General features: G+C 35.1%; 2 protein-coding genes across 3 annotated transcripts; one reads left to right on the forward strand and one right to left on the reverse strand.

Moving 5' to 3' along the window:
* The first annotated feature begins 263 nt into the window (after positions 1 to 263).
* On the forward strand, positions 264 to 8,847 carry LOC145098220 (NADH--cytochrome b5 reductase 1-like). The gene is made up of 3 exons (XM_079035882.1): positions 264 to 366; positions 495 to 636; positions 8,652 to 8,847. The coding sequence occupies exons 1-3, from the start codon at positions 264 to 266 to the stop codon at positions 8,845 to 8,847; spliced, it is 441 nt and encodes a 146-aa protein (XP_078892008.1).
* A 3,537-nt stretch (positions 8,848 to 12,384) lies between these two features.
* On the reverse strand, positions 12,385 to 16,226 carry LOC145101322 (RNA demethylase ALKBH10B-like). 2 transcript variants are annotated; one of them, XM_079038520.1, is made up of 8 exons: positions 15,126 to 16,226; positions 14,283 to 14,405; positions 14,087 to 14,205; positions 13,891 to 14,008; positions 13,681 to 13,788; positions 13,487 to 13,599; positions 13,246 to 13,400; positions 12,385 to 13,144 (listed from the first exon to the last, which is right to left on the reverse strand). In XM_079038520.1, the coding sequence occupies exons 1-8, from the start codon at positions 15,706 to 15,708 to the stop codon at positions 12,724 to 12,726; spliced, it is 1,740 nt and encodes a 579-aa protein (XP_078894646.1). In that variant the 5' UTR covers positions 15,709 to 16,226; the 3' UTR covers positions 12,385 to 12,723. The 2 variants fall into 2 exon arrangements, with proteins under 2 accessions (XP_078894646.1, XP_078894644.1); XM_079038518.1 differs by having other exon boundaries at positions 14,087 to 14,208.
* Between the last annotated feature and the right edge of the window lie 10,080 nt (positions 16,227 to 26,306).

The raw sequence follows: 26,306 nt of genomic DNA on the forward strand, positions 1-26,306 counted from the left end.
CAACTTTTTCTATAAGCATCATTCCAACTTGATGGTGTGTTTGTGACATAAAATTGATTTGTTGTCATGTTATCATGCAAAGAAACTTGTAAAAAAATGCATAACGATAAGCACATTGCATTTATGGAGAACTAATGATAGATAATATGCTTTTGGTTTTATCAAAGAAATTTGAAAATATGAAGCTATTACAAATAGCATCTATTGGTGATATAATTTTTAAAACTGTTCCCCATTTAGGTTGTTTGCTTATTTGCTGAGCAATGGAGTTCTTGCAAGTGCGTGAGATCCAAATTGGCATTAGTTTTGTTGTTGTCATTGTTACCCTTGTTGCTTTCATCCTTTTCTCCTCCAAGAAAACCAAAGGTTCATCATACTCCATAAACTCACTTCATTTTATTATTTTTATTCCAAGTTCCATTTTGGCTCATGGGTTCCATCTGGTTTATCTGAAAGACTAAATCATAAGTTTATGTGTTTTTGTGAACAAACAGGGTCCATAGATCCTGGAAATTTTAAGCAATTCAAGCTTGTTAAGCGCATACAACTTAGCCATAATGTGGCCAAGTTCAGGTTTGCTCTTCCTACACCTACTTCAGTCTTGGGACTTCCTATTAGACAACATGTTAGTTGCAGGTATTGATAGCAAACTGGTTTATCCATTTCAAATTTTCATCAAAATTGACATGAAATTCTACAACTCTCGAGAAATTAATTGTGGTACATCGGAAAAGTCTTGGGAAAAGTCTTGGATACTCAGGTATGAAGTTAATGATTTAATATATTTTAACTCAATTAAAAGGTAATGGAGGGTTTGTGAGTATGTTGGTCGTACACTAGGTATGCACAATGTATTCCTTGCATGCGTGCCATCATGGTGATCCCGACGTACACTGGGCGTACTCAAGCCAAGGGCAAACCCTATTTAGGGTTTGCACCCTATTTAAAGACCTTAAGTACCTCAAGTTCATTACCCATTCAGCATGCAATGCCCTTTTAGTGCCAATCTCGAACCCTAACCTTCTTGAGTGCATTTTTGAGCTTACCTTGAGTGTTTGGGTGTTCTTTGGTGGTTTTGAAGAAGAAGGAAGTTTGGGAAGAAGCAAAGGATAAGAAGGAGCTTGTAGATCCAGATTTTGTGCACCATTTCTAGCTTATTGAAGGTATAAAGTTTGAACATTGATCATTATAAGATTAGATCTAGGTTTAGGGTAGATTTTAGCATCTTTTGCTCCCATAACTTGGTTTCTTGGAGTATAAGCTACTCCAGGCCATTTGAGTTGTCCTTTTGGACTCTTGGAAGTTTATGAAGTCATAAAAATCATATCTTGGGGGTTAAGACTCAACCATGCATGTGTTAGTGACCACATAAGTGAGTTGATGGGCTTAATTCATAGTTTAAGCCCCAACGAGGCATGAAAAGCATAATGTTTGCAACTTTATGGCTTAATAGGCCATTATAAGCTTGGATATAAGTTTTGGATGTTAAATCTGAATGAATTAAATCATGGGAGAAAATGGGTTGACTGACCAGTACTCTAGAGTACGTTGCACGTACTGGGACAGTGCTCCGATTCCAGATTGTCATCAGCGTACGTTGGGTGTACAAGTTATGTACGTCACGCGTACGTTGTCTGTGGGCTTGTAAGACTTTTGGGCTCATGTGTTGGTTGGGATTTGTACTTGTTTAGGTTGGGCCTCAGGCCCACCTGTTGTAGCAGGGATTTTTTTGATGGGTTTTCTACATAGCAAACAATCATATGTGTGCATGCAACCCCAATTTGAGGATCTATGTTTTCACTATTAGAGATACAAGCATTAAACACACAAAAAATAGAAACCCTAACATGCATCTAATAATTTAGAAATCAACATAAGAAAGATTAGATCACATACCTTTATTGCTATATAGTCATAACAATGATTCCTTGATGATCTTGAGCTTTGAGAACAAATACCACAAGTGTAGTACCTCTAATGGCTCACAAACACACTAGGGCAAGAGGATGATTATGAGAGAGAGGAGAGAGGAGATACTTGCTCAGAATTTTGGCTCTTCTAAGGTTGCTTGGAGGTGTACGAAATCATGAGGGCTGGGGGGTTTATTTATAGTTGGGGCAACTAGGGTTTTGAGGTGGAAAACCCTAATCCCTTAGCTTAGGGCCTAAGAAGCCCATGAAATCCATTCCTTAATGCTTGGACGAAATCCTCTAGAATATTCTACGGATTTTTGGCCCTCCCCAATAAGGGTGATCCAAGAGCCCAAAACCATAACTAACAAATAATTTCAAAACAGCCCCTGTACATTTAATCAGTTCCTTTAATCCAAAAATTAATTCCGAATTAATTTTTGATTAAATACTAATTGATAATATGATTTATAATTAATATATTATTCTCATAACATATTAATAAATCATTTTATATACCAATTTATTTTTCCAAATAATAAATTCAACCACTCTCTCCAATAGTCATCCTGTCTAGTTGCCAGTGTAAAGATAGCCCAAAAGGACCATGCTACTATCAAATCAAGTACGTGCCAATTATAGTTATGGGCTTAGACACCTAATCCAATAGTCTCCCATTTGGATAAGTCTAATAACTATGATTGAAAATATGACCTTTTATTTTGACTATCAATTATAACTCTCAAAGCCGCTATCGAACTCTGACCCATTCAGTTATATGTCCTAAGATAAGGGATCATATAATCCTCCATTCTACAATATATCATGTGGACAAATGAAATGGAACAAAACCATTCTCATTGTCCATCAGTTTGTTTCCCGATTTCTGATTTGTAATGACAAAGAACTTAATTGAACACATCAATTCAGTCCTGACCGAGCCTGACACCTAAGTCGACACCAAATCTTCGAGGGGCCCAAGATATCGCTTTTTCCCCTTAGGGAAAAAGGAACATATAAACTTTGACTTATATGCTTGTACTATTTACTCATCAAATCGTACACAACAATACGTTTTATAACATTAAATTACTGATGTGTTTACGCATTATCAATGCACAATCAATCTTAAACAACAACTCATATATCTCAGTTTAAAGATTATACGATATTATCGTCTCACAATTACTCGTGGTAAATTCCATGAAGTAATTCTCTGAGCGTGGGTTAATCCAATACTTAAATCCTTATTTCAAAAGTACTCGTGAATGTTGTAGCAAAGCATTGCTATGTCTAAACCCTTAGACAATCTACAATCCAATTCACGACAATCTTAGTTCACTACTTACTTCAAAAGTATGATCGACTATGGATGTCTTGAATAATCCATTTATTTGGGAAATAAAACATGCAAAAAAGAACCACAATGATAAACAATTGACAAAAGATAGTAAACAATACTCATAAATAAATCTCCATTACTTGATCATCAAATGTCATTACATTTATATTGTTACAAGTTTCTAGGTATCTATCTAATCACTAAAACTAATATCATCCTTTAGACCAATGCTCCTCGCATGCTAAACATGCTTAATTCTACTTAGACCCTTTGTGAGGCGATCGACAAGATTCTGTTCTGATGATACCCTCTTTACGATGAGGTGTCCTTCATTTACTCGGTGTCTGATAAAGTGATATTTTCTGTCAATATGTCTAGATCTACCATGATCTCTTGGTTCCTTGGTCAAGGCAACCGCTCCTTCATTATCGCAGAAAATTTCCATGGGCTCTTTTATGGCTGGTACTACTCCAAGGTTTCCAATGAAGTTCTTCAATCGTATAGCTTCCTTTGACGCTTCATTCGCAACTATATACTCCGATTCACATGTAGAATGAGCTACGGTCTCTTGCTTGGAACTTTTCCAAGTCACTGTTCCTCCATTAAGGGTAAACACCCAACCAGACTGAGAATGGAAGTTGTCCCTGTCTGTCTGAAAGTTGGCATCACTATACCCGACAACTCTTAAGTCATCATTATACTCGGTAAATCTTAATTCATCTCACCCGCCACCACTACCACTGTCGGTTGCTGACCCATAGACTGATAAGGACCAAATTATTACTCACTTGCAAAACGAGATCCGTCAGTTGAAAAATAAGCCTAGTGAATGTCGCGAGCAGTTGAGGTCACACGATGAGCGTTTAGCAGAGCATAACGCTCCTTTGGCCAAGCTTCTAAAACTTATCAATAAAACTCCCAGATACGATTTTGGTACCACAGAGTACAATGAAAATGACTTATGTGACCATGATTATAGGTCACGCACACCCGAAAAGCCGCTGCATGACGGCCCTGAGCAGCCGTCCTCAATTATTCATTTGTCGGATATAAAAGAGATACTACAGGATCAATACAAACGCTCCTGCCAGCACTTCAGCGTTCTATGCGCCAAAAAGTTATGTCTATATGGTATAAGTCCTCATGGTATAAATGAAGAGAAAAGGTGTTATACGAAAACAACCAGCACCGTTGGATAATATCTTAAAACCTGCCAAACACACTCTTTATAAAAAACGAGATGGTTCGGTGTTGTTCACTCACCGTTTTTTGACCTCTATTCTAACGATTGAAGTTTGTACGCGCTTATATGCGGATAGTCACACATGATAGCTGGAATGTAATGTAAGTTACATTATTAGCCTCCTTATTTATGTAATACGCTTCTATTAACAACACTTACTTAACCGTAAATATTTTAAAATTAGCATCACATCATGTTGTGGATCTTGTTGTTGGTAAAGCCTAGACAGGATGACGCTTGGTGGATGGTTGTACCGACAACTTTCAACACTCATTTGACTGGAGTGACATGGATGACCGACCCATTTACCCAGCTTGGGTAGACTATGATATGATATGTTGTATTTGAATTACATTACCTAAGTATGTATGTACTATAATGTTATGTTATTTGATTTTTAGTAATTTCTAACCTTTTTGTTGCTTTACATCTCAATTAATATACCAATTGTTCACTGGTTTTTTTGGGTGCTTTGAATTTGAAGACATTCGAAATGACAATATACAATAGTCTTTGGAAGAGCGGCTACTATTCAGAAACCATGAATAGGTTTATCGATATGCGAGCCCGCATCCACAGACTGCTAGTGGGTACCAACTACTGGGGTACCAAACCAAGTAATGTAATCACACCTGAGAGTTTCAACATCACCCTCAAAAAGGTGCCATAAGTACCGCAATAATTTAAGAGTAGAGGGGATTGAAGGGTGTTTTTGTGTTGTTCCTAGAAGCATTGATCACTGGGAAGTCGTATTCAATAAATGGTAAAACCGGTCCATGGGGTATGTCATATCGTAAACGATTGGCGGAAATAGTTTGGGGTACAAGGAATAAGATGATTTGAACATTTTAATATTACTTCTATTGGGTTTTGAGCATTCTAACACTCCTATGGTGTACATGCAACCCTATAAACCTTGGATCTATGTTTTCTCTAAAATACATGCAAATAAGAATTTCCAAGGTTTACATCCTAACTAGCATGGCATGGGGAACTTGAATCATAAAAGTACTAGTAGAATGACATACCTTTTAGTAGTGGTTGATTCTTTGGAGTTTGAGAGCCTAACACCAATAGTGTGGATGCCTCAAATGGAAATCACAAATCACCACAAACTTTGGAAACTCTTGAGAGAATAATGCACACTCTTGAATTTGGCCACCACTCTTGTTCACACACAACTAGTCCCAAATCAAGTGCCAAGGACTCCTTTATATAGTGTGGAGGATTAGGGTTACACCCATGTAAACCCTAATACCCATGACTCTTCTTTTCCAAGGATCCATGGGTTAAAAGCTTCATGGACTCCCATGCATGCCAAGCCCATTCCAAATGAGTATTAGCCCACACTTATATAAATACAAGAGCCCATATTTAATTAGTCATCTTTTTGATCACCAAATTAATTCTAAATTAATTTTATGATTAATACTAATTAAATAGTATGATTTCATATTAATATATTATAACTTATAATATATTAACAAATCATAAGCGTATTATTCTCAAAAGGTTATCCAAATCGTTCGAGTGAAGTGCAACCAAAATGGACCATGTCGGGTCGGGTCAAGTGCATCTCAAATATTGTTATGGACATAGACACCTTATCCAACAACTTCAACCTAATCCCTTTAGTTATATAAGGTTTATTTTGTTTTTTTTATTTTGAGATTACCGGTTGCATTCTCCAGAACAATGTGTTCCAGAGAATGTGGTTACTTTAAAAAAGGGTCATTTATAAAGGTCAGGTTACTTAATTTCCCATAATTACCACTAATTTTTATGATTTTGTTGGCATTAAATACATATTAAAATTTCAAAGATGCAATGAGTGACACTACAATAAAGGAAATATAATAAATTTTGAACATTGTATTCAACATGACACCTCATGCTTTGATCACTATTCTCAATCAAAATGTTCGGGAGTTCAAAAGTCTTTAGGTGATTTTTCAAATTTTAAAGCAACCGAGTATGCTTGTAATGTAAGTGTTGAAGAATTTGCACAAAATGATGGAAACGAAGAGAACATTTAAATCTATATAGTAAAAGCATCAATGGCTAAAGATCTACTAACGGTCCAAGCTAGTAACATTGCTTTGGAATGTTATTTCTCTTAGTGTCGTAATATTAAATGCAAGAAGGTATATGTTGACATATAAATCGGTTCAAATGTCCGTGATAATAAAAGACTAATATTGATTGGGAAAATGACGCTACGACCCTATTATCTTTTTTGATTTTGTGCATCCAGTCCCTAAAGTTTTTTTCGTTCCCTCTAAGGGAACAAAATGGTTTTCGTCGGGTCGAGTTGGTCCTTTTATAAGAGTTGAAGGGGTCATCCGGTAACATATGTGCCACTTCATTTAAAATTGCCACGTTTAAATGTTGATTGTGTCGCGTTAGGGTTTTTAATGAGTTACCGACAATACTTCATCAACTCTAATACATTCCATCAACTATCTTTGTCGACTGTTTCGATTTCTAATCCTCCAATTTCTTGCTTCAACCATGGCTATCTACATCGCTGTCCATGAGTACTTTCAAGGCATCTTTGAAAGGTACCCCATACGATACGTTTCTGGTACTAATCAAAGACTAGGCGACATTGATTTTTCCGCCATGGACAAGAATGAGTGCTACGCTTTCATGGAAAGATTCACAAGATAAAAATGTGAGAAACTGTATTATTGTCTTCTTGGTATCGATTTTCTAAAAGGTTTGAGGTTAATTACAAACGAACTTGATTATGTCGATTTCATAGCCATTGTGTATGAATGTGGTGTTGAACTCCGATTGTATGTAGACCATTTTGGTACTGCTAACATGCAGGAGTGCTTGAGAGGAAGTGCTTGATCATATCCAAGAAGAAATTGTTGATAATGGTGAAACAGATGACATAGGGCATACCGGTGACAATGGCCCAGATTGTGACATGGGTGAAAATGTAAGTGAAGGTGAACCTATTGATGTTGACATGGGGGAGAATGAACATAATGAGGATGATGTTGCTACCAATTTTCCAAATAGGTTCAATGAAGAAAAACCTTGAAAGGAGTAGCAGCCTGTGTTAGGTATGAGGTTTGAGAATTCCAAACAACTCAAACACATGTTATGAAATTATGAAGTTGCTAATGGTTATCAACTATGTTTTAAGAAAAGTGATAGTATTGTTGGATTAGTGTCTAAGTCCATAACTATAATTGGTATGTACTTGACCCGATTGGCATGGTTCATTTAGGTTGCATGGCATCAGAACAATTTGGATAGACTTTTGTGAGAAAATGATATTTATGATTTGTTAATATATTATAAGTTCTAATATATTAATATCAAATCATATTATTTAATCAGTATTGATCAATAATTAATTTGGAATTAATTTTGTGATCAAAAGGAGACTAATTAAATATATGGGGATTGATTGTGTAAATCATTCATTCTTATATATGTGGACTTATGATCCATAGTTCTTCATGTTGGGCTAAACCCATGGAGTAACCCATGGATAATCCATGGAGGTTTTAACCCATGGAGCATGAAGAATATGGAAAGACATGATTTACATGGTGTAACCCTAATAGCCACCATATATAAGGACCCCATGGCTCAAGAAATTGGCACTAGTGTGTGTACACATGAGGGGTAGCCGATTTGAGCATAGGAACCTTTTCTCTCAAGTTATTCCAGGTTGTTGGTGATGTTGTGTGAACTATTTGAGGTGTCACACTTGAGGCACTAGGCTCTTAAGCTCCATGGAATCAAGCTACATGAAAAGGTATGTCTTCTAACTTGTTTATATAGCCCAAGTATCAATGATTGTATGCTAGTTAGGGTAATACCTTGGAAAGTTCAAGTTTGCATGTATAATAGAGAAAACATAGATCCAAGGTATCTAGGGTTGCATGTACACCATAGGAGTGTTAGAATGCTCAAAACCCTTCAAGTATAAGGTTGTTAGTTACATGTTTTGATGGAAACTGTACTTTTAGGCTTTAGGGGTCATGGATGAGTGATGATAAGTCTTTCCAGATCAAGTCTCTGATAATTGACCACAATTGTGCTAGGAATTTTAAATTTAGGTCAATTGTCACTTACAGATGGATAGGAAGCCATTTCACCCAATAATTTGAAACAATCTGAGGATGAGTTTTAGGCTGCTTAAAGAAGAGGTGAAAAACACATTTGGCATTGAAGTGAGTATGAGTCGGTGTAGGAGAGCCAAGAAATATGCATTTACTCTGGTTGAAGGTACAATTGCAGACATCTATGCTAAGTTATGGTCTTATGGTGAGGAGATAAGAATATTAAAACCAGGTTCAACTGTCAAATTTGTTGTTGGTTCAATGTAAGATGGTAAAAATTACTTCAGTAGGATTTACATATGTTTTCATGGAGTTAAAGAGGGTTGGGGGAGGGTGTAGAAGAATAATTAACCTTGATGGTTGTTTTCTGAAGAGTTATTACCAAGGTAAGCTACTTTGTGTTATGGGTAGGGATGCTAATAATGCGATCTTCCCAATTGCTTGGGTTGTTGTATGTATGGAGAACAAAGACAATTGGAAGTGGTTTATTGATAATCTTAGAGAAGACTTGAACCTTGATTCTAAAGGGTTTGGTTTTGTGCTAATATCTGATCAATACAAGGTATGGTACTACTTCTTAATGTATTTCAATATATGGTATGCCACTCTAAAGTTTTTTTTTATGATTCAACATATGTAAGGATTTATTGAGGCAGTGAAATAGTTACTACCAACAGCAGAACATAGATAGTGTGCAAGGCATATCTATGCTAACTTTAGAAAGCAATTTCCAATAGCACAATTTAAGAGGATTTTCTGGATGGCCAATAAAGCAACTACTGAAGAACATTTCAATGTAGCAATGAAGGAGATTCAAGACATAAATCCTGCTGTCTTTGTGCATCTTATGGAGAGGGATCCTAAGACATGGTCTTTGGCTTTCTTCAAAGTTCACCATGCTTGTGAATATGTGGAGAATGGATTATCAGAAAGCTTCAATAGTGTTATAATGGATGCTAGGAAGAAACCCATTATCAGTATGTTAGAGGATATGCATATCTATCTCATGCAAAGGATGGTCAAAATGCAACTTAAGGGACAAGGATGGGATCGTTTAAATGTTTGTCTAGGCATTAGGGAAAAGTTAAATGTGTTGAAAATAAAGAAAAGATATGTCGCTATCCTATTCAATGAGTAATTTCAAAAGTGTTAGGACTAATTAATTGAACTTACTAAGTATAGGTATTGGCAAGTTATTTCTTGTGGGGTGATGAAGTTTGAAACAAGAAACTTGGATCAGTCATATGTGGTTGATGTGTAGAAGAGGGAATGTACACGCAGGTTGTGGCAATTAAATGGGTATGGTTGTGTGCACTCAGTTGCAACATTGTCATTCTTAAACACTCAACATTATCATGCACATGTGGACCAAATATACTTTACAACATTGTACCACAATACTTACAAACAACCAATCCAATGGATTAATGGCATGAACATGTGGCCTCCTACAGAAAACATCCCTATTTTACCCCCAATTAAAAGAAGGATGCCTGACAGACCTACTATGAAGAGGAAAAGAGATGTTTTTGAAATGCCTCATAGACATACTGTATCAAAGGCCGGGAAACCTTTTTGTTGCAGTATATGCAAACAGAGAGGACGCAACAAGAACACTTGTCCTCAAGTTGAAAGGCTTTCTAAAACTACTGTTAGGACAAAAAAGAAGCTGCAAAACAAACACAAGAGTCAGTCAACATGGAAAGGGTTGGGGAAGATGTTATCATTGGTGATAATAATGATGAAGATGTCGGGGTTAATAATTATGCAGTGAAGGTTGGGAAAGTGGAAAAACCAAGGCTTAGGAAGTCGTCTGAAAGAATCGTTAAAATGAAGTTGGGAAAGAAATTGGTAGGTAAAGGTAGTGCATCAAATGTTATGGATATTGATTAGTATGGGTGTAGTGTATGGGGGAGGGGCATTTATGTAATTGGATCCCTTATGTAATCTGGTAACATGTTATTTGGGTAGTGGTTAGTTATGGAATATGTTGTAATGTTGTTATGAAGAAGTGTATTTATGTACTTTGTGTTGGTTATTAGAATTATTTGTTTATTTCCACTTTCAATTAAAACATGTGCTCCCAAATCTATGTATAGAACAATATTCCTTACTAAAGTGAGACTAACACACATATGCATAAAAACATGTGTATATCCATACTAAAATAAAAGGAAAACGTGTGGTACCAATTTGGCATACAAAACAAAGTTTTCAACTTAAAGCATGTGTAAGTGGTCCCAAATCGATATATAGAATACAAACAATATTTTTTAAAAAAGAGGGACCAACACACATGACCAAATTCTACCTTTTTGTCCTACAACATAGAATATGAATGCACCTGTACTAAAATCAAGGGAAAATGAGTGTATATACATAATATTCGTTTGCATTGATCTAGGTTTTGTAAATCCCTTCTTAGTACATACTACAATTATAGTTGCTTCCATATTTGCCACCCACTTAAAACAAAAAGAGACTATCCACCAAACAAAATCTAGACTACCATAAAGCAACATCCAAACGCCCAAAATCCAAAAACAACCTACAAAAACACAAAACCCAAACAAATGCAAACCTAACTACCCTTTCATCCGAACATTTTGCAAGCTGCCACCCCCCACAGAACCGATCACTCCAAACACATCCGAAAACAAATAGCTTCTTCACCTTAGCAAGTTCAGTTGTTGCCCTCATATACGCCGAATGGAGAGAATAGAAATGGCCCCTCAGGCCATCAGTCAAATGAGACACCTCCATGTGGCCAGCCTTGATGTCATCTACGTCACGATTGAGGGCATCCAACGAACACTTTCCCTGAGCTGTCGCAGATCACCATTGATTTCGTCCCTTATAAGGGACACTTCAAGTTGGAGTTGTAGCAACGTGATCTGGATGTCCTCATGATCAGCTGAAGCACTTCCATTGGAGCACTTCCATTGGCTTGTATGTGGCGTCAGTCTTCGAACGACCAATTATGGCAGTGAGACATAATTGACGACATTTTGTCTAGTTTTGCGATACACACTGTTTTACAAGATTAGATTATCAAAGTTGAAGATGGTGCTCCTTTTAGGGCACAAACATTAGTTTATATAACCAAGTGGGGCATGAATAGTCGGAGTCTTGCTCCCAAAGGGACGTCTGTAAACGATGTCGTATTACTTTCTTGACCAGTGTCAGTTTCATTATCAAAACGACGTTGTATAGGTCGACGTAGACGCTTACTTGTCTTAAGTTACAAATGTGGCACTAGTTACCGGTTAAATTAAGTTATGGTGACTAAATAGACAGGCCATATTTTGTTCCCTTAGAGGACACGAAAAAAACTTTAGGGACTGAATGCACAAAATCAAAAAATATTGTAAGGCAGTTGCATCATTTTCCTATATTGATTTGATGGAGAGAGAACAGAACAATACGGGTTAACTCATATGAAAAACGGGATTACGGAAGGCAGTTTTAACCCATATGGAAAACGGTATTCAGAAGACGGAATGGAAAGGTCAACAAAGCTGTTATCATATACTAACACCAATCCTAAAGAAGTCTAAGGAATGAAATGCAAATTACCCAACTACATTGTCCACCACCCCTCCGACGACACATAATTATTGGAATTTTCCTCCGGTATGCCGTTTCAATAATGTTTATGTTTTACAATTTATGTAATATTATGAATCTTTTATATTAATAAAATATTGAAGTTTAAGAGGAGTTTTTCATTTATCCGAACCAGAAAAAAGAAAAACAAAACTCCACCAAAAAAAAAAAAAAAAAACTCGAACCCGAACAAAAAAATAACAAATTTGCCAAAGATCAGACCGACCCGAGACTGGTTTCTATAACAATTAAGAGAATGTAAATTAAGAATATGTTAAAATTGATTATAAAGAACAAAAGGGAGGAAGAGTTGATATACTAATTAATAACTAATTAAGACAACAAAAACGAGATTTCTGTAATAGAATAATAGAAGCCAACTTTTTTCAAGTTCCCCCCTTTCTTTTTCCTTCTTTAATTTTTTCATAATAAAGTCACGTTTCAACTCTCTTGTTCCGCCGCCTTTTGCAATCTGCATCAAACCTCACTGCAGTTTTTGTGTTTGTGGTCCCCTCTCAAAACTTTCTCCACCGCCTTTCAATCGCCGCCGCCGTTCTGTTTCTTGTGGTGGTCGTCACCACCATTCTCATCTTCATGCTTTTTCCCTTCTTTTTCTTCAAACTGCTGTTCCTCTGTGGAGTTCCCAGATCCCGGAGGAAGAAAAACTCCAGTGCCAGGTGGCGCATGCTGCCTCAGAGTCACAGGAGCCCCCGTCCACCCTCCAACTCCAGAAGCCGCCGGAAAAGCCATGGCCGGAGCAAAAACATTTCCAGGTGGTGGTGCTGCTGTTGGGGTAGCGACATAGTGCTTGGGACCCACACCCACACCCACACCCCCACGTGGTCCATGTGTGACTCTCTTTGACTTGGTCAACGTAACAAGCACGCGTTGTTTCCGGATGGAAGGAATCGCATGTTTAGCAATGTCCGAGGATCTTCCTTCCATAACTAGCATCGATCTACAAATACAAATACAATTCAATTTTTTTTTCTTTTTAATAAGTAATTATAATAATATCACATTAATTATAGTAATTAACAATAAGAGAATAAAAGGTACCCAGGTGAAAGAGAAAGATTCAAACAGCCTCTGTAATCTCCAGGGTGGTCAACGCTAATCACTTTACCAAAAGTCAACTCACATTCAGTCAACAACAAAACACACACAGGCCTTCCAACCCAATGTGGCCATATATGAGGTTGTGAATGGTCACCCTACACCACAATTAATAATTAATATCAATAAATAATACAATTCTTACTTTTTACTTTTTACTTTTTACTTTTTACATTTTACTAACCTCGTTATAAATATCAATAACGCATGAGTCTGGCTTCGCTGTGAGAATTTGCATGGTGATTAGGCGATCGATGACATCTTGAAATAAATTCGGTATTGGTTCTATTTTTCGATCTGAAAAAATATTTTTTTTATTATTTTAAACAGAGGTAATAACTAATAACTAATAATTTATATTTTTTATTTTTTACATGCCTTTGGAGGATCCATTGATGAGGTCATCAGCAATGGGGAAGCCTAACTGAATCATCTCTCTTCCATGACCTTTCATGGGTCTTTTTGAGACAACATATGTATGTCCTCCTGTTACAAATCAGAAAAAAAAAAATTATTTACTGCTGTAAATGTAATTATTCATACCCAAAATAAAAAAATAAAAAAAAAAAAAAAAAGTGGGTGACCTGCCTTGAAATTGTCCTTGTCTTCCTGCAGTTCTGAAATTATTTACCAAGTTGACCATGTTTTCAATTTCAGTGTCATCAAATAACTTGTCATACATTCTTAACCCATCAACAACATTAACCTAAAAAGAATTTTTGTTAATTAAATTATATTGGATTAATTCATGGAATAAGTAAATAATAGGGTACAAAAATGTTACTGTTTTTCCATCCAGAGTTTCATTGCCAACAAATGTTTTAGCTGTGGGTAAAATATTTGGCTTTTCATTTGAGATTTGTGTAGAAGATGATTCATGCTCCAGATGTGCATTAGAATATCCTTCTTGAAAAAAAAAAACAAAAAAAGACAAATGAGAGAATTTACTCTTTATATTGCCCTTTATGGGTAGAAAGTACCTTTTGAATTTAGATTGCCCTTATTATCCACCTCCTTTGACTCACATTCTGAATTGTTTGACAAAACTGTTTTCAAGTTTAGATTGTTTTCATTGTTGTCCACATCAGGTTTTGTGTTTGAACCTGTTCAATATCAAATGAAAAATAGTTACAATACAGTGGATTTTTTCCTTGAAATTAAATTTTCAATATGAGTTTCAACCATTGAAATGTATGGTGTATTGTGCCCTAATGGAGATTAGAGTTTCACTGTTATAAATGATTCATCCAAGAAAAAATGTAACAGTTGACTTAACTTGATTCCAATAGAAGGTTATGACTAATAATCAAATGCTCAAATTTACCCTTTGATAAGACAAGATTGAGATACAATCAATATCAATCTTCACCAATAGCTTGTAATGCTAGCACTTAGCAGATGATTAAGATTTTTGTTTGTACAAACTGTCAAGAATCATGAGTCAACAATAAAAGTAAGATTTACTAGTGATTCAAGACTGTTTTATAGTCTGAGAAGCAATTCAAGAATCTATAAAATCGATATGCTAAAGAAAATCTTTCACTATGTAAGAAGCCATTAACTTAATATGATAAGGAATTTCAAAAGGCTTCAAGTAAACACTAGTGTATAAATATAATGCTTGTGAGATAAAAGAACTGATTAGCATGATTGTTGTAAGAATGCAGATAAAAGAAAGAGAAATTTTAGAACTTTTGTGTATGCTTCTGATAAATAAGGGAAAATCACCATCATATCAAATAATACAAACATCAAAACTTGTTATATCCATAATATGTTTGGTAAACAGTTAGTATAAGAAATAAACTTTACTCATGTCTTACCATCGTTATACTGTGCAAGTGTGACATCCTTTTCATGAGATACAGAAACTTCATTAGTCACCAAATTGGCAGAGCCATTTGCATTACCACGAGGACTTTTGAAATCTGCAGTAGAAGTATGGCCTTCTTTCACAGGAATTTCTATCCTATGGCCCTGTCTGAATCCAACACCATTAGATCTCTTAATCTTCACTGGATCATAAAAACCACCACGATGCTGTTGTTGTTGTTGTTGTTGTCGTCGCCAGGTGGCCTGTTGCAAGGAATAAATGACCTCCGCCACAGAAAAGTATTGCTGCATATGAAGCACAGGGTTCCAATTACACCTTCTCTGTTGTATAGATCCTATAACCCCATCATACTCACCTGGTTCACTAACGCTCTTCAAATGATGACATAACGAATCAATAATGGCATTTGCAGCTGCAAATTCCCCTCTCAACCACGATATGAACTCGTCTCTTTCATCCGGATACCACCCAACCGTACCGCCGGCCATCTCTCCACCGGCGGTCCCAACCCCACCGCCATTAGGAAACTGCATTTTATCCGAAATTACCATGTGCCCCGATGGCATTGCCATAAATGCTAATACTGATATAGACTTATACGAACTATTACAAAATCGATTCTAATGAAACAACAGAGATTCGCAGCTCATGTCCGGATCTAACACGGGATTACCGAATTAAATAACTAAAAAGGCACAGAGGAGGATTCGTGCGATGATCAATTAATACGGCAACAACAAAATTGACGATTAGATTAGCTGAATTACGAATGAAAACTACGTGAAACTCAAGAAATGGTACAGAATTATGCAATGCGAACAAGAAAACAAAAATATAAAATCTTTGTAATGGAGTTTGGTGTTGAATTTTGTTTTTCAGATCTGAGGAAAAATCAAATGCGTGTAATAATGTTTTCTAATAGCGTGGGAAATTGTGGGAATTAGGGTTCGTAGGAAGGTGATGTAGAAGAAAATGCATATGGCTTATTGACCACGCGGATTTGTTACCCTCTTTCACTCCTTTCCTCCATATACACGCACCGGATGGTGAGTGTGTGTTTTGTTTCGGCTGTGGACGGAGAGAGAATGTGTTTGGTAGAAAAAGGAATGTTATAATACACCACGCCAAAATAAATCCTTAGTTATTATAATACAATGTAATTATTATTATTATTTTTTAATCAAATTACAATATTTTAAAAGAGTTATTTTAATGATTTTTGTTGATGAAGAATTACTATGATGTAATCATGTAATAGGAATGATTAGGATGCATAACGACAATGACTTTACAATACTCGACACCCTTCACCAATAAGCAATTAGGAATAGAATGGAATTTTATTGCTTCTAAAGAGAGTTTCGTAAGAGAGCTTCTGTTGATGGCCTTATTGAAAGGTTAAATTAGCATCATAGTGTAACATCAAATTATGAAATTATATCTATTTAAATGGAAATTTAAAAGTTGAACAATCAGAGTACATAACAAGTGGAGACAACTTTATATTGAAATTGTAAATGTAAATTTGGTCAATACTTTGTTACTTTCTTTGGTTCCAATCAAGTGAGTTTTAGAACTGTGGATTTGATGCTTTTGGCCTACTTTCATTCTGAATTTGGACCATGGAGATGACCCGTTTGTTTTGGTATGCTAAGTTTGCAAAAATGACCATTTACCTTTAATTTAATATATTCAGTTTATTATTATTGGAATATGTTTACAGAAATCATTATATGAATGAGAAAAATGATGTGGCACTAGCAATGGTATCAGTGAATGAGAAAAATGAATGTTTTTTTTACATGAAATGGTGCGTAATATTTTTATAATATTTTGTCGAAATTAGTTTGTATTAGATTTTTAATGATTATATTTTTTTTTTGAGTGGGTTTTTATTTTTAAATATTTCATTTGATTTATTTATTTGAAAAAATACTACACCTAAAACCATGATACATTAGACTACTCACATTCATGACAATACTCAACTTAACCTTTAATTAAAATAATAATTTCTCTTTCATCATAATTGATATATAGCCAATTGAGAGAAGCAATTCAGGACAACTTTAGCCCTTCATATCAACCGGGTCGGTCGTCATCTTTATTTTTTATATTATTTTAATTGATTTTTTTGTCTTTTAGTGAACAATTAGTTGCAAAAGACCACCGATAGGAGTAGTCTTAGATAATATAATATTTAAAAATATGGTTAATTTTATTTGTGGCTTAGTTTAAAAAAATATAAAACTTAAATATAAAAATATCAAGAAAATATCATTACATATATATTTGGTTTGAAATTTAATTAAAAAAGAAAAAATTAAATCCATTGAACCACTCAATGATCATATAAGTTTTCCATTCAATTTTCCTACATATCATCACTCACACTTCATTCAACTTCTATTATATCATAGTCATCATATATTTAACTCTTTTACATGTAAATGGAATATAGTTTAACTAATACCAAGAATAAGTATATATCGTCTCAAATGTGGGGAATATGAAAGATACTTGTTTAATGAGAAGCATGAAGCTATTATGATGGATCATCATCAGGATTGTTTCGTCAAGAAGTGAAACCAATACATTTGTATCCGAGCTTCACCCTTCTTTAGATTGGACTTTAATAGATAGATAGGTATAATAAAACAATACTCAAATTAATTTGCAAGTTAACTAATTATCAATAGACAAAAATTTTAACATGGACAATTTTTGTCACATATAAGTCGTGTTAGGAGAATATAACCAAAAACTGTACGAAACAATAAAAGCATAAAGTTCTTGACTGAGGCATGTGTTTAACACAGTTTCCTTAAAATAAATTCGGCCTATATGGGTGTTTGTTTCCCAGGATACAACAGTGGAAAGCAATTCTTCTAGATTGTCTGAACCCTCACTTGGCCTGGATTATACCTTGGTTGCAACAAGAGAGAAAAGATGAAGCAGAAGCGTAAGTGAGGAAGAGATTGATTTCGTTTCATTCAGTGTGTTTAACCAGTCACATAGGGATTGTATATATACTACTTCAATGTAACCGATGTCATTAAAACGGAATTAATAAAAAAGAAAAAAAATGCAAAACAGGTCCTTGAACTTTTCTGGTCGACCGGTGGTGCATTCGTGTCCGCAGGACGCGCGCTCACACACAAGTTCAGTGGCCCGAAGCCAATTTGGCTCGCATTTGCACCCGCTTGCATGCGCACGCAAGAGAGAGCCTTAGTTCTAATTAGTCTTACAAAGGGAGCTAGTCTTTGTAGTTATAAACCAATTTTCTTTTCCTTCTTCCACCAATGTGGGATGAGTTTTAAAAACCCACTTGAATCCTTTATCTTCTCTTCAATTGCCTTACTTTGACAAGTAATTTCCCATTCATTTTTCATCCGTTCTGGACGTGTGATATATCGAAACGTAGATATCACGGAGGAGTACACAAATATATAATCAATAACTTGTTTTGATTATATTTAGAGTATTAAATTTGCGCTAAAAAATGGAGAAAATCCATTTTTGGAAATTAATAAAATTAATTTTCCAACAATCCCCCACATGAATGAAAATTGCTTCAGCATCCGCAATTGCTAGCTGCTTTAGGTAAAATCCAGCAGTTGAATCATGCACATGATAGGTAGGTTTGACCCTTTGAACCTTCCCTTAAGATACATATTTATTTTACTAGCGGACCAGTAACGCGATGTCCTTGAAGTGTTCTGTCATTTGTGTAAATAATCAATACATGTCTCACATGATTCTCCCTGACCTAGTTAGGTTCTCATTGATGTGTCCGTTTTGGTCGTGAACACTTGTCTGGTTCTGTAAGAGCTCTTAGGAACTTTCCCATTCAATTCCCTTTGAAGCGACTCCACGTCTCTCTCACATAGGTGATTATAACAATCATTAAAAGCTAAAGCTTGATGATTTCCAACTTATCACCAACTACTATAAGCTTAACCTGCATCACTGTTATTTATAGGAATGGGTTGGGGTTGACCCCCACAGTGATCCACATATGTTATATGCAAGTAGGTTGTCCTATTGAACCTAGATCTTGGGATCTCCAGTCACCTAGGTTGGGTTTTCCTTCGCAATAACTTATTCGTTCATGGGTTTTAATCCCATTCCTTTTGACGAATTTACAACTAACTCCCTATTTAACCCTTTGGTTAGCGGATCCGCAATGTTATCCTTCGACTTTATGTAGTCAATTGAGATAACTCCAGTTGAGAGTAGTTGTCAAATGGTGTTGTGTCTTCGACGGATGTGTCGGGACTTACCATTATACATAGCACTTTGTGCCCGTCCAATTGCTGATTGACTATCACAATGGATTGAGATTGCAGAAACTGGTTTAGGCCATCCTGGTATATCTTCCAGAAATTGTCTTAGCCATTCAGCTTCTTCTCCACATTTATCAAGTGCTATAAATTCCGATTCCATGGTAGATCTAGCTATAACTGTTTGTTTTGAAGATTTCCATGATATAGCTCCACCTCCAAGTGTGAACAAAAACCTACTGGTTGACTTGGAATCTTTAATGTCGGATATCCAATTGGCATCACTATACCCTTCTATGACTGCGGGATATCTTGCATAGTGAAACCTATAATTGCGAGTGTACCTTAAGTATTGTAATACTCTTTTAATACTCTTCCAATGTGCATCACTCGGATTATTGGTATATCTACTTAGTCTGCTTATTGAAAAAGCTAAGTCAGATCCGGTACAACTCATAAGATACATTAGACTACCAATAATTCTTGCATATTCGACTTGTGAACCTCCTTCACCTCTATTTTTACTTAGATGATGACTTGTATCAATTGGTGTCCTAGCGACAGTAGTATCACCGGAGTTGAACTTCTCAAGAATTTTATCCACATAATGGGTTTGATTTAATGTAAGTCCATTTACAATCCTTGTGATCTTCACACCAAGGATGACGTCTGCCAAACCCATATCTTTCATGTCGAATCTTGCCTTTAGCATGTCCTTTGTTGATTGAACAATTTTATCGTTACTACCAACAATAAGCATATCATCAACATAAAGGCACAAGATAACATAACCCTCACTTGTGTTTTTAACATAAACACACTTGTCACATTCATTAATTTTGTATCCATTTTCTAACATCACATGGTCAAACTTTTGATGCCATTGTTTTGGGGCTTGTTTCAACCCATATAATGACTTCACTAGTTTGCAAACCTTTGATTCTTGTCCTGGGGCAACATACCCTTCTGGTTGTTCCATGTAGATTTCTTCTTCTAAATCCCCATTTAGAAAAGCTGTTTTAACATCCATTTGATGTACTTCAAGATTTCTTATAGAAGCGATTGCAAGTACCAATCTAATGGATGTAATACGTGTGACAGGAGAGTACGTATCAAAGTAATCAAGGCCACTTTTCTGTTTATATCCTTTTATTACTAGTCTTGCCATGTACTTGTCAATGGTTCCATTCGCTTTCATTTTCTTCTTGAAAATCCATTTATAGCCTAGTGGTTTGCAACCTAGAGGTAAATCCACTAGCTCCCATGTATGGTTATGCAAGATGGAATCCATTTCGCTTTTAATTGCCTCTTTCCATTGAGGTCCTTCGGAAGAGGTGACTGCCTCTTTGAAAGTTTGAGGCTCTCTTTCAACCATGTAAGTGTAAAAATCATCTCCAAATGACTTCTCCACTCGTGCCCTTTTACTTCTACGGGGATCTGCTTCTTCCTCTATTTCTTTTTCATAGGAGGATTCATTGTGCTCAATTAACTTTGAAGCATTTGTCTCAACCTTATGAAGACATAGAAACACACTTTCAAAGAATGATGCATTTCTTGACTCCATTATTGTGCCTTTTTGAATTTCTTGAATTTTTGAGTCATGCACAAAAAATCGATACGCACTACTGTTTTGTGCATATCCAACAAATATGCAATCAACAGTCTTGGGTCCTATCTTAACCACCTTGGGTGCAGGTACCACCACCTTTGCAAGGCACCCCCACACTCGAAGGTATTTGTAGGAAGGTTTTAGGCATGACCATAACTCGTATGGTGTTTTCTCTGATTTCTTTCTTGGGACCTTATTTAAAAGGTAGTTAGCGGAAAGTATAGCTTCCCCCCATATTGAGGGTGGCAACCCAGAACTTAACAACATGGTATTCATCATTTCCTTTAAGGTCCGATTTTTCCTTTCTGCCATGCCATTTTGTTGTGGTGAATAAGGTGCAGTAAGCTCGTGTATGATACCATGAGTTGCACAAAATTCCGCAAATGGTGATACATATTCAGCTCCACGGTCACTTCTCAGCACTTTAATTTTCTTATTAAGTTGATTCTCAACTTCACTTTTATACACTTTAAAATTTTCTATTGCTTCATCTTTACTTTTAAGTAAGTAGACATAGCATAATTTAGTGCAATCATCAATAAAAGTGATAAAATACTTATTTCCACCTTTAGATGGAATTGATTTCATGTCACACACATCGGTGTGAATTAATCCAAGTGGTTCGGTTGTCCTTTGAATGGACTTGAAAGATTGTTGTGTTAATTTTGATTCAACACAAGTGTTGCATTTGTATTTTGAGTCAATGTGAAAATGTGGTATGTGATTGAGTTTAATTAAACGACGAAGAGTATCAAAATTAACATGTCCTAATCTAGCATGCCATATATTTGAAGACTCAAGCAAGTAAGTAGAAGAGTTATTCATTTCATTATTATTGTCACTTGGCTTAAGAGCCATTACACAAAGTTTGAACATACCCCTATCAACATACCCCTTACCCACATACACACCAGTTTTGGTTAACACAAATTTATCTGACTCAAACACCAAGCGAAAACCATGCTTGTTCAACAACCAACCTGAGACAAGATTCTTTCGAATTTCGGGTACATACAACACATCATTCAATGTCAGCTCTCTTCCTGACGTCATCTTCAACACAATCTTTCCAACACCTTGGATCTCAGAAGTGGCCGAGTTTCCCATGAACAACTTGTCACCATTATCCACACCCTTGAAGTTTTTGAACCATTCTCTAATCGAGCAAACATGACGGGTAGCTCCCGTGTCAATCCACCACTCCCTTGGATTGGACTCCACAAGATTCACTTCAGAAATAACCGCTACAAGATCGATGTTAGACACATCTTTGGTTATATTCTCCACAACGTTTGCCTCCTTAGCCTTCTTTGGAAGCTTGCAGTTTGCAGCCCGATGACCCCGCTGGTCACAGTTATGGCAGTTCCCTTGAAACTTTTTCTTGAAAGTTCCACCTTTGGCTCCAAAGTGTGAACCCATTCCTTTCTTTTGTAATTTTCCCTTTCCAGACTTGTTCTTCCCAGAAATTTGACCATGCTCCACCACATTAGCTTTCTCAGAAGTAGGGGTATAAGTACTTTTTTGAGCTATCTTATTGTCCTCTTCAATTCGAAAGACGAACAATAAGGTCCTCAATGGACATCTCCTTTCTCTTATGTTTCAAGTAATTCTTGAAATCAACCCAACTAGGGGGTAGCTTCTCATGCATGTCATGTAGGAGGACTTGTAGTTCTTGGACTTGGGACATAACAGTTTTGCCATCGACCATTTTATAGTCAAGAAACCGAGCAACCACAAATTTCTTTGTCCGGACATCTTCAGTTTTATACTTTTTGTCCAATGAGTCTCATAGTTCTTTGGCAGTCTTTGTTACACAATACGCATTATAAAGTGAATCAACAAGTCCATTAAGAACATAATTTCTACACAAGAAATTAGAATGTTTCCAAGCATCAATAGCAGTTAAAGCTTGCACATCTCCTTCTCCCTCGGGCTTTCGAGGAGCCTCTTCAGTTAAGAATCTAGCAAGATTCAATGTGGTAAGATAGAAGAGCATCGTTTGCTGCCACCTTTTAAAGTTCAGTCCAGAGAACTTCTCAGGTTTCTCAGCATTATTGACAGGCATGGTCATCATTTGAGCTCCTTGAGCATTAGGAGTACCATTAGGCTTTGGTGGTTGGGAACCTTCACCAGTAGTCATGCTACAAAAGAAGCAAATGTAAAATTGTTAAAGATTAAAATCAATAACAACTAATATTGTGAAGTATTGTCTATTTCCAGAAAACAAGTTATGAAAAGCTTTGGAACAAAGAAAGATTCTGAAAACTATTTTAGAAAACAGTTTCTAAAAGCAATAACAGATTATGGATGCAATAAACTTAAACAGATAGATACAAACATAAAATGTCTTAGAAAACGATTTCTGAAAATAGATGCTGCAAGTCTGAGGGAAGGAAAAAAAAATTCGTTTTTATAAGCATTGTAAGACGAAACAAAGACAATATATATATATATTTTTCTCAAAAGTTCGTTTCACATAAACGATTTGTTTTAAGACTGTTAGGAAAATATAACCAAAAATTATACGAAAGAACAAAAGCATAAAGTTCTTGACTGAGGCCTGTGTTTAACACAGTTTCCTTCAAACAAATTCACCCTATATGAGTGTTTGTTTCCCAGGATACAACAGTGGAAAGCAATTCTTCTAGATTGCCCGAACCCTCACTTGGCCCGGATTATACCTTGGTTGCAGCAACAGAGAAAAGATGAAGCAGAAACGTAAGAGAGGAAGAGATTGATTTCGTTTCATTCCGTGTGTTTAACTAGTCACATAAGGATTGTATATATACTACTTCAATGTAACCGATGTCATTAAAACAGAATCGTAACTGTAACAATTAAATAAGAAAATTAATCAAAGAATCAAAATCGAAATCTATGATTAATAGCTCTTAATTTGTTTTTGTAAAAAGAAACCAAAAACAAAGGTACACAAAGCCAATTTGGCTCGCATTTGCACCCTCCTACATGTGCGCATAAGAGAGAACCTTGGTTGTAATTAATCCTACAAAGGTAGCTAGTCTTTGTAGTTATAAACCAATTTTCTTTTCCTTCTTCCACCAATGTGAGATGAGTTTTAAAAACCCACTTGACTCTTTTATCTTCTCTTCAATTGCCTTATTTTGACAAGTAATTTCTCATTCATTTTTAATCCGTTCTAAACGTGTGATATATCGAAACGTAGATATCACGGAGGAGAACACAAATATATAATCAATAACTCGTTTTGATTATATTTAAAGTATTAAATTTGTGCTCAAAAATGGAGAAAATCCATTTTTGAAAATTAATAAAATTAATTTTCCAACAAGTCCGAATGTTTAACACCTTTCACATTCAACTTCATAAAGGTTTTTTAATATGAAAAGAGACTAAATAGACATATCGAAAATTATAGTTGTGTCTTTCCATATAAATGGTCATGTATATCAATAATGAATAAGGTACGCCTGATTTGCAAACAATATTGAAGACGAATAAAAAGAAAACTATGACACATAAAACAAAATATATTGGAGTATAATGCATAGACAATACGGCTCACCAAACAGTTTTTACGTGTTTATCTAGCTCTAACTTAATATTAAATGATTAAATCCATATTAACAGTTCAAGTGCACGATTATCATGTCTCATCTCTCCTCAATTTAGCATTACGAACACGTATTTATGATTTAAGTTTTTAAGTACGGAAAAAACTAAAATGCAAGCACAAGTCACATACAAGTCCAAATAACTCAAAACCGGATGTTAGTGGGTATTTAGATGGATACCACATAAAAAAAACTATTATTGTTAAAACTGTATTATTTAGCTTTATACATTTCATAAAATTGATTATGATTATGTCAGTATTTCACCATCAAATGACACAACTTACTTGAGATCGGAGCACGACGAAGGATTATTGATATTATGAAATAACAAAAAATTTGAATGTATTTGTAACTTTCTGAAAATTTCAATTTCAAGATTTTAGGATATTAAGAGTAAAAATAAATAATAATGAGAAGAATGTTTATGTATTGTACTATTTATAACATATGCCACAGAGAAAGATGCAATAATATGTGGATGAAGAACAAGGGTGAATGAATCTTCGGTGTACAATATCTTAAGTGCTGTTTGATTTTCTGAAGCAAAAATTCATGAAGTCTGCAGACCACCTCTGCAACGCTCTACAGTAAAAGAGGTGGACCAAACGGCTGCAGAGTATAATAAGAAACGTGTTTTTTTTTTTTTTTTTAACATCTGCATACTAATTTTATAAACTGAAAATAACTTTTTAATACGTAAAATTTAATAATGTATAACATTTCGGTAAAAATTAATGATATTTCAGTAAAAAATAATGATATTTCAACAAAAAAATAAAGATATTTTAGTAAAAAATACTGATATTTCATTAAGAAATTATCATTATTGAATATAAAAAAACGAAAAATAAATTCATCAAGAATAAACGAAAAAAAAATGTGAAATAAAATTTATACAACATACAATCAAAATTTCAGCAATAAAAGAAGAAGAAGAGGTTGGAAGAGGTAGTACAAGTGTTGCGCCAAACAGAGCACGCACAGGGGTTTTTGACTTAAAAGACTTCTAAAAAACAAACAGGTGCTAGATGAAAAGTGTTGCGCGTGTGCTGCGTCGCGCAGCAATAAAATGTTTTTTTTTTTCCAAAAAACAAACATCACCTTAGTGTTTTAAAAAGGGACAAAATATAATTCACAAACGTATAAGTCTTTATAATGATCTATATGATTAGAAAAGATGGAGTGAAGGTTATACGTATCATTATAGACAATTGTATGATAATGGAATAAGAATGCAATCAAACATATAAAAATATGACAAAAACACAAATTATGTTTTTACTAAGTGAAGTTGGGGGACAAAATAGAAAATAACATTCTTAAAAACAAGATGTGATACTTATGTCGTATTGGAACCTTAAACTAAGATAGAGTAAGTGAAAATATAAGATTTCATGAACCATAGTTTTGCTTAAAAGCATGTAAGAAGTAAGTGAAATTTGTTATAAACTAAATTGAATAAACATGATATATATATATATATATATATATATATATATATATATATATATATATATATATATATATATATATATATATATATGTTAAATTTTGGTTAGAAAAATGATAATTTCAGTATTCTTGACATGCTACTGTTATAAATGAAGCTTGGATTATTAATATTTTGTTGATTTGAGCCAATAAACCTAAAAATGTAACTCTAAATGGATTGCTTTGCATGT

This window comes from Lactuca serriola, chromosome 4, assembly GCF_051521515.1.
Source record: "Lactuca serriola cultivar US96UC23 chromosome 4, Lser_US96UC23_V15, whole genome shotgun sequence".
NCBI lineage: Eukaryota > Viridiplantae > Streptophyta > Magnoliopsida > Asterales > Asteraceae > Lactuca > Lactuca serriola.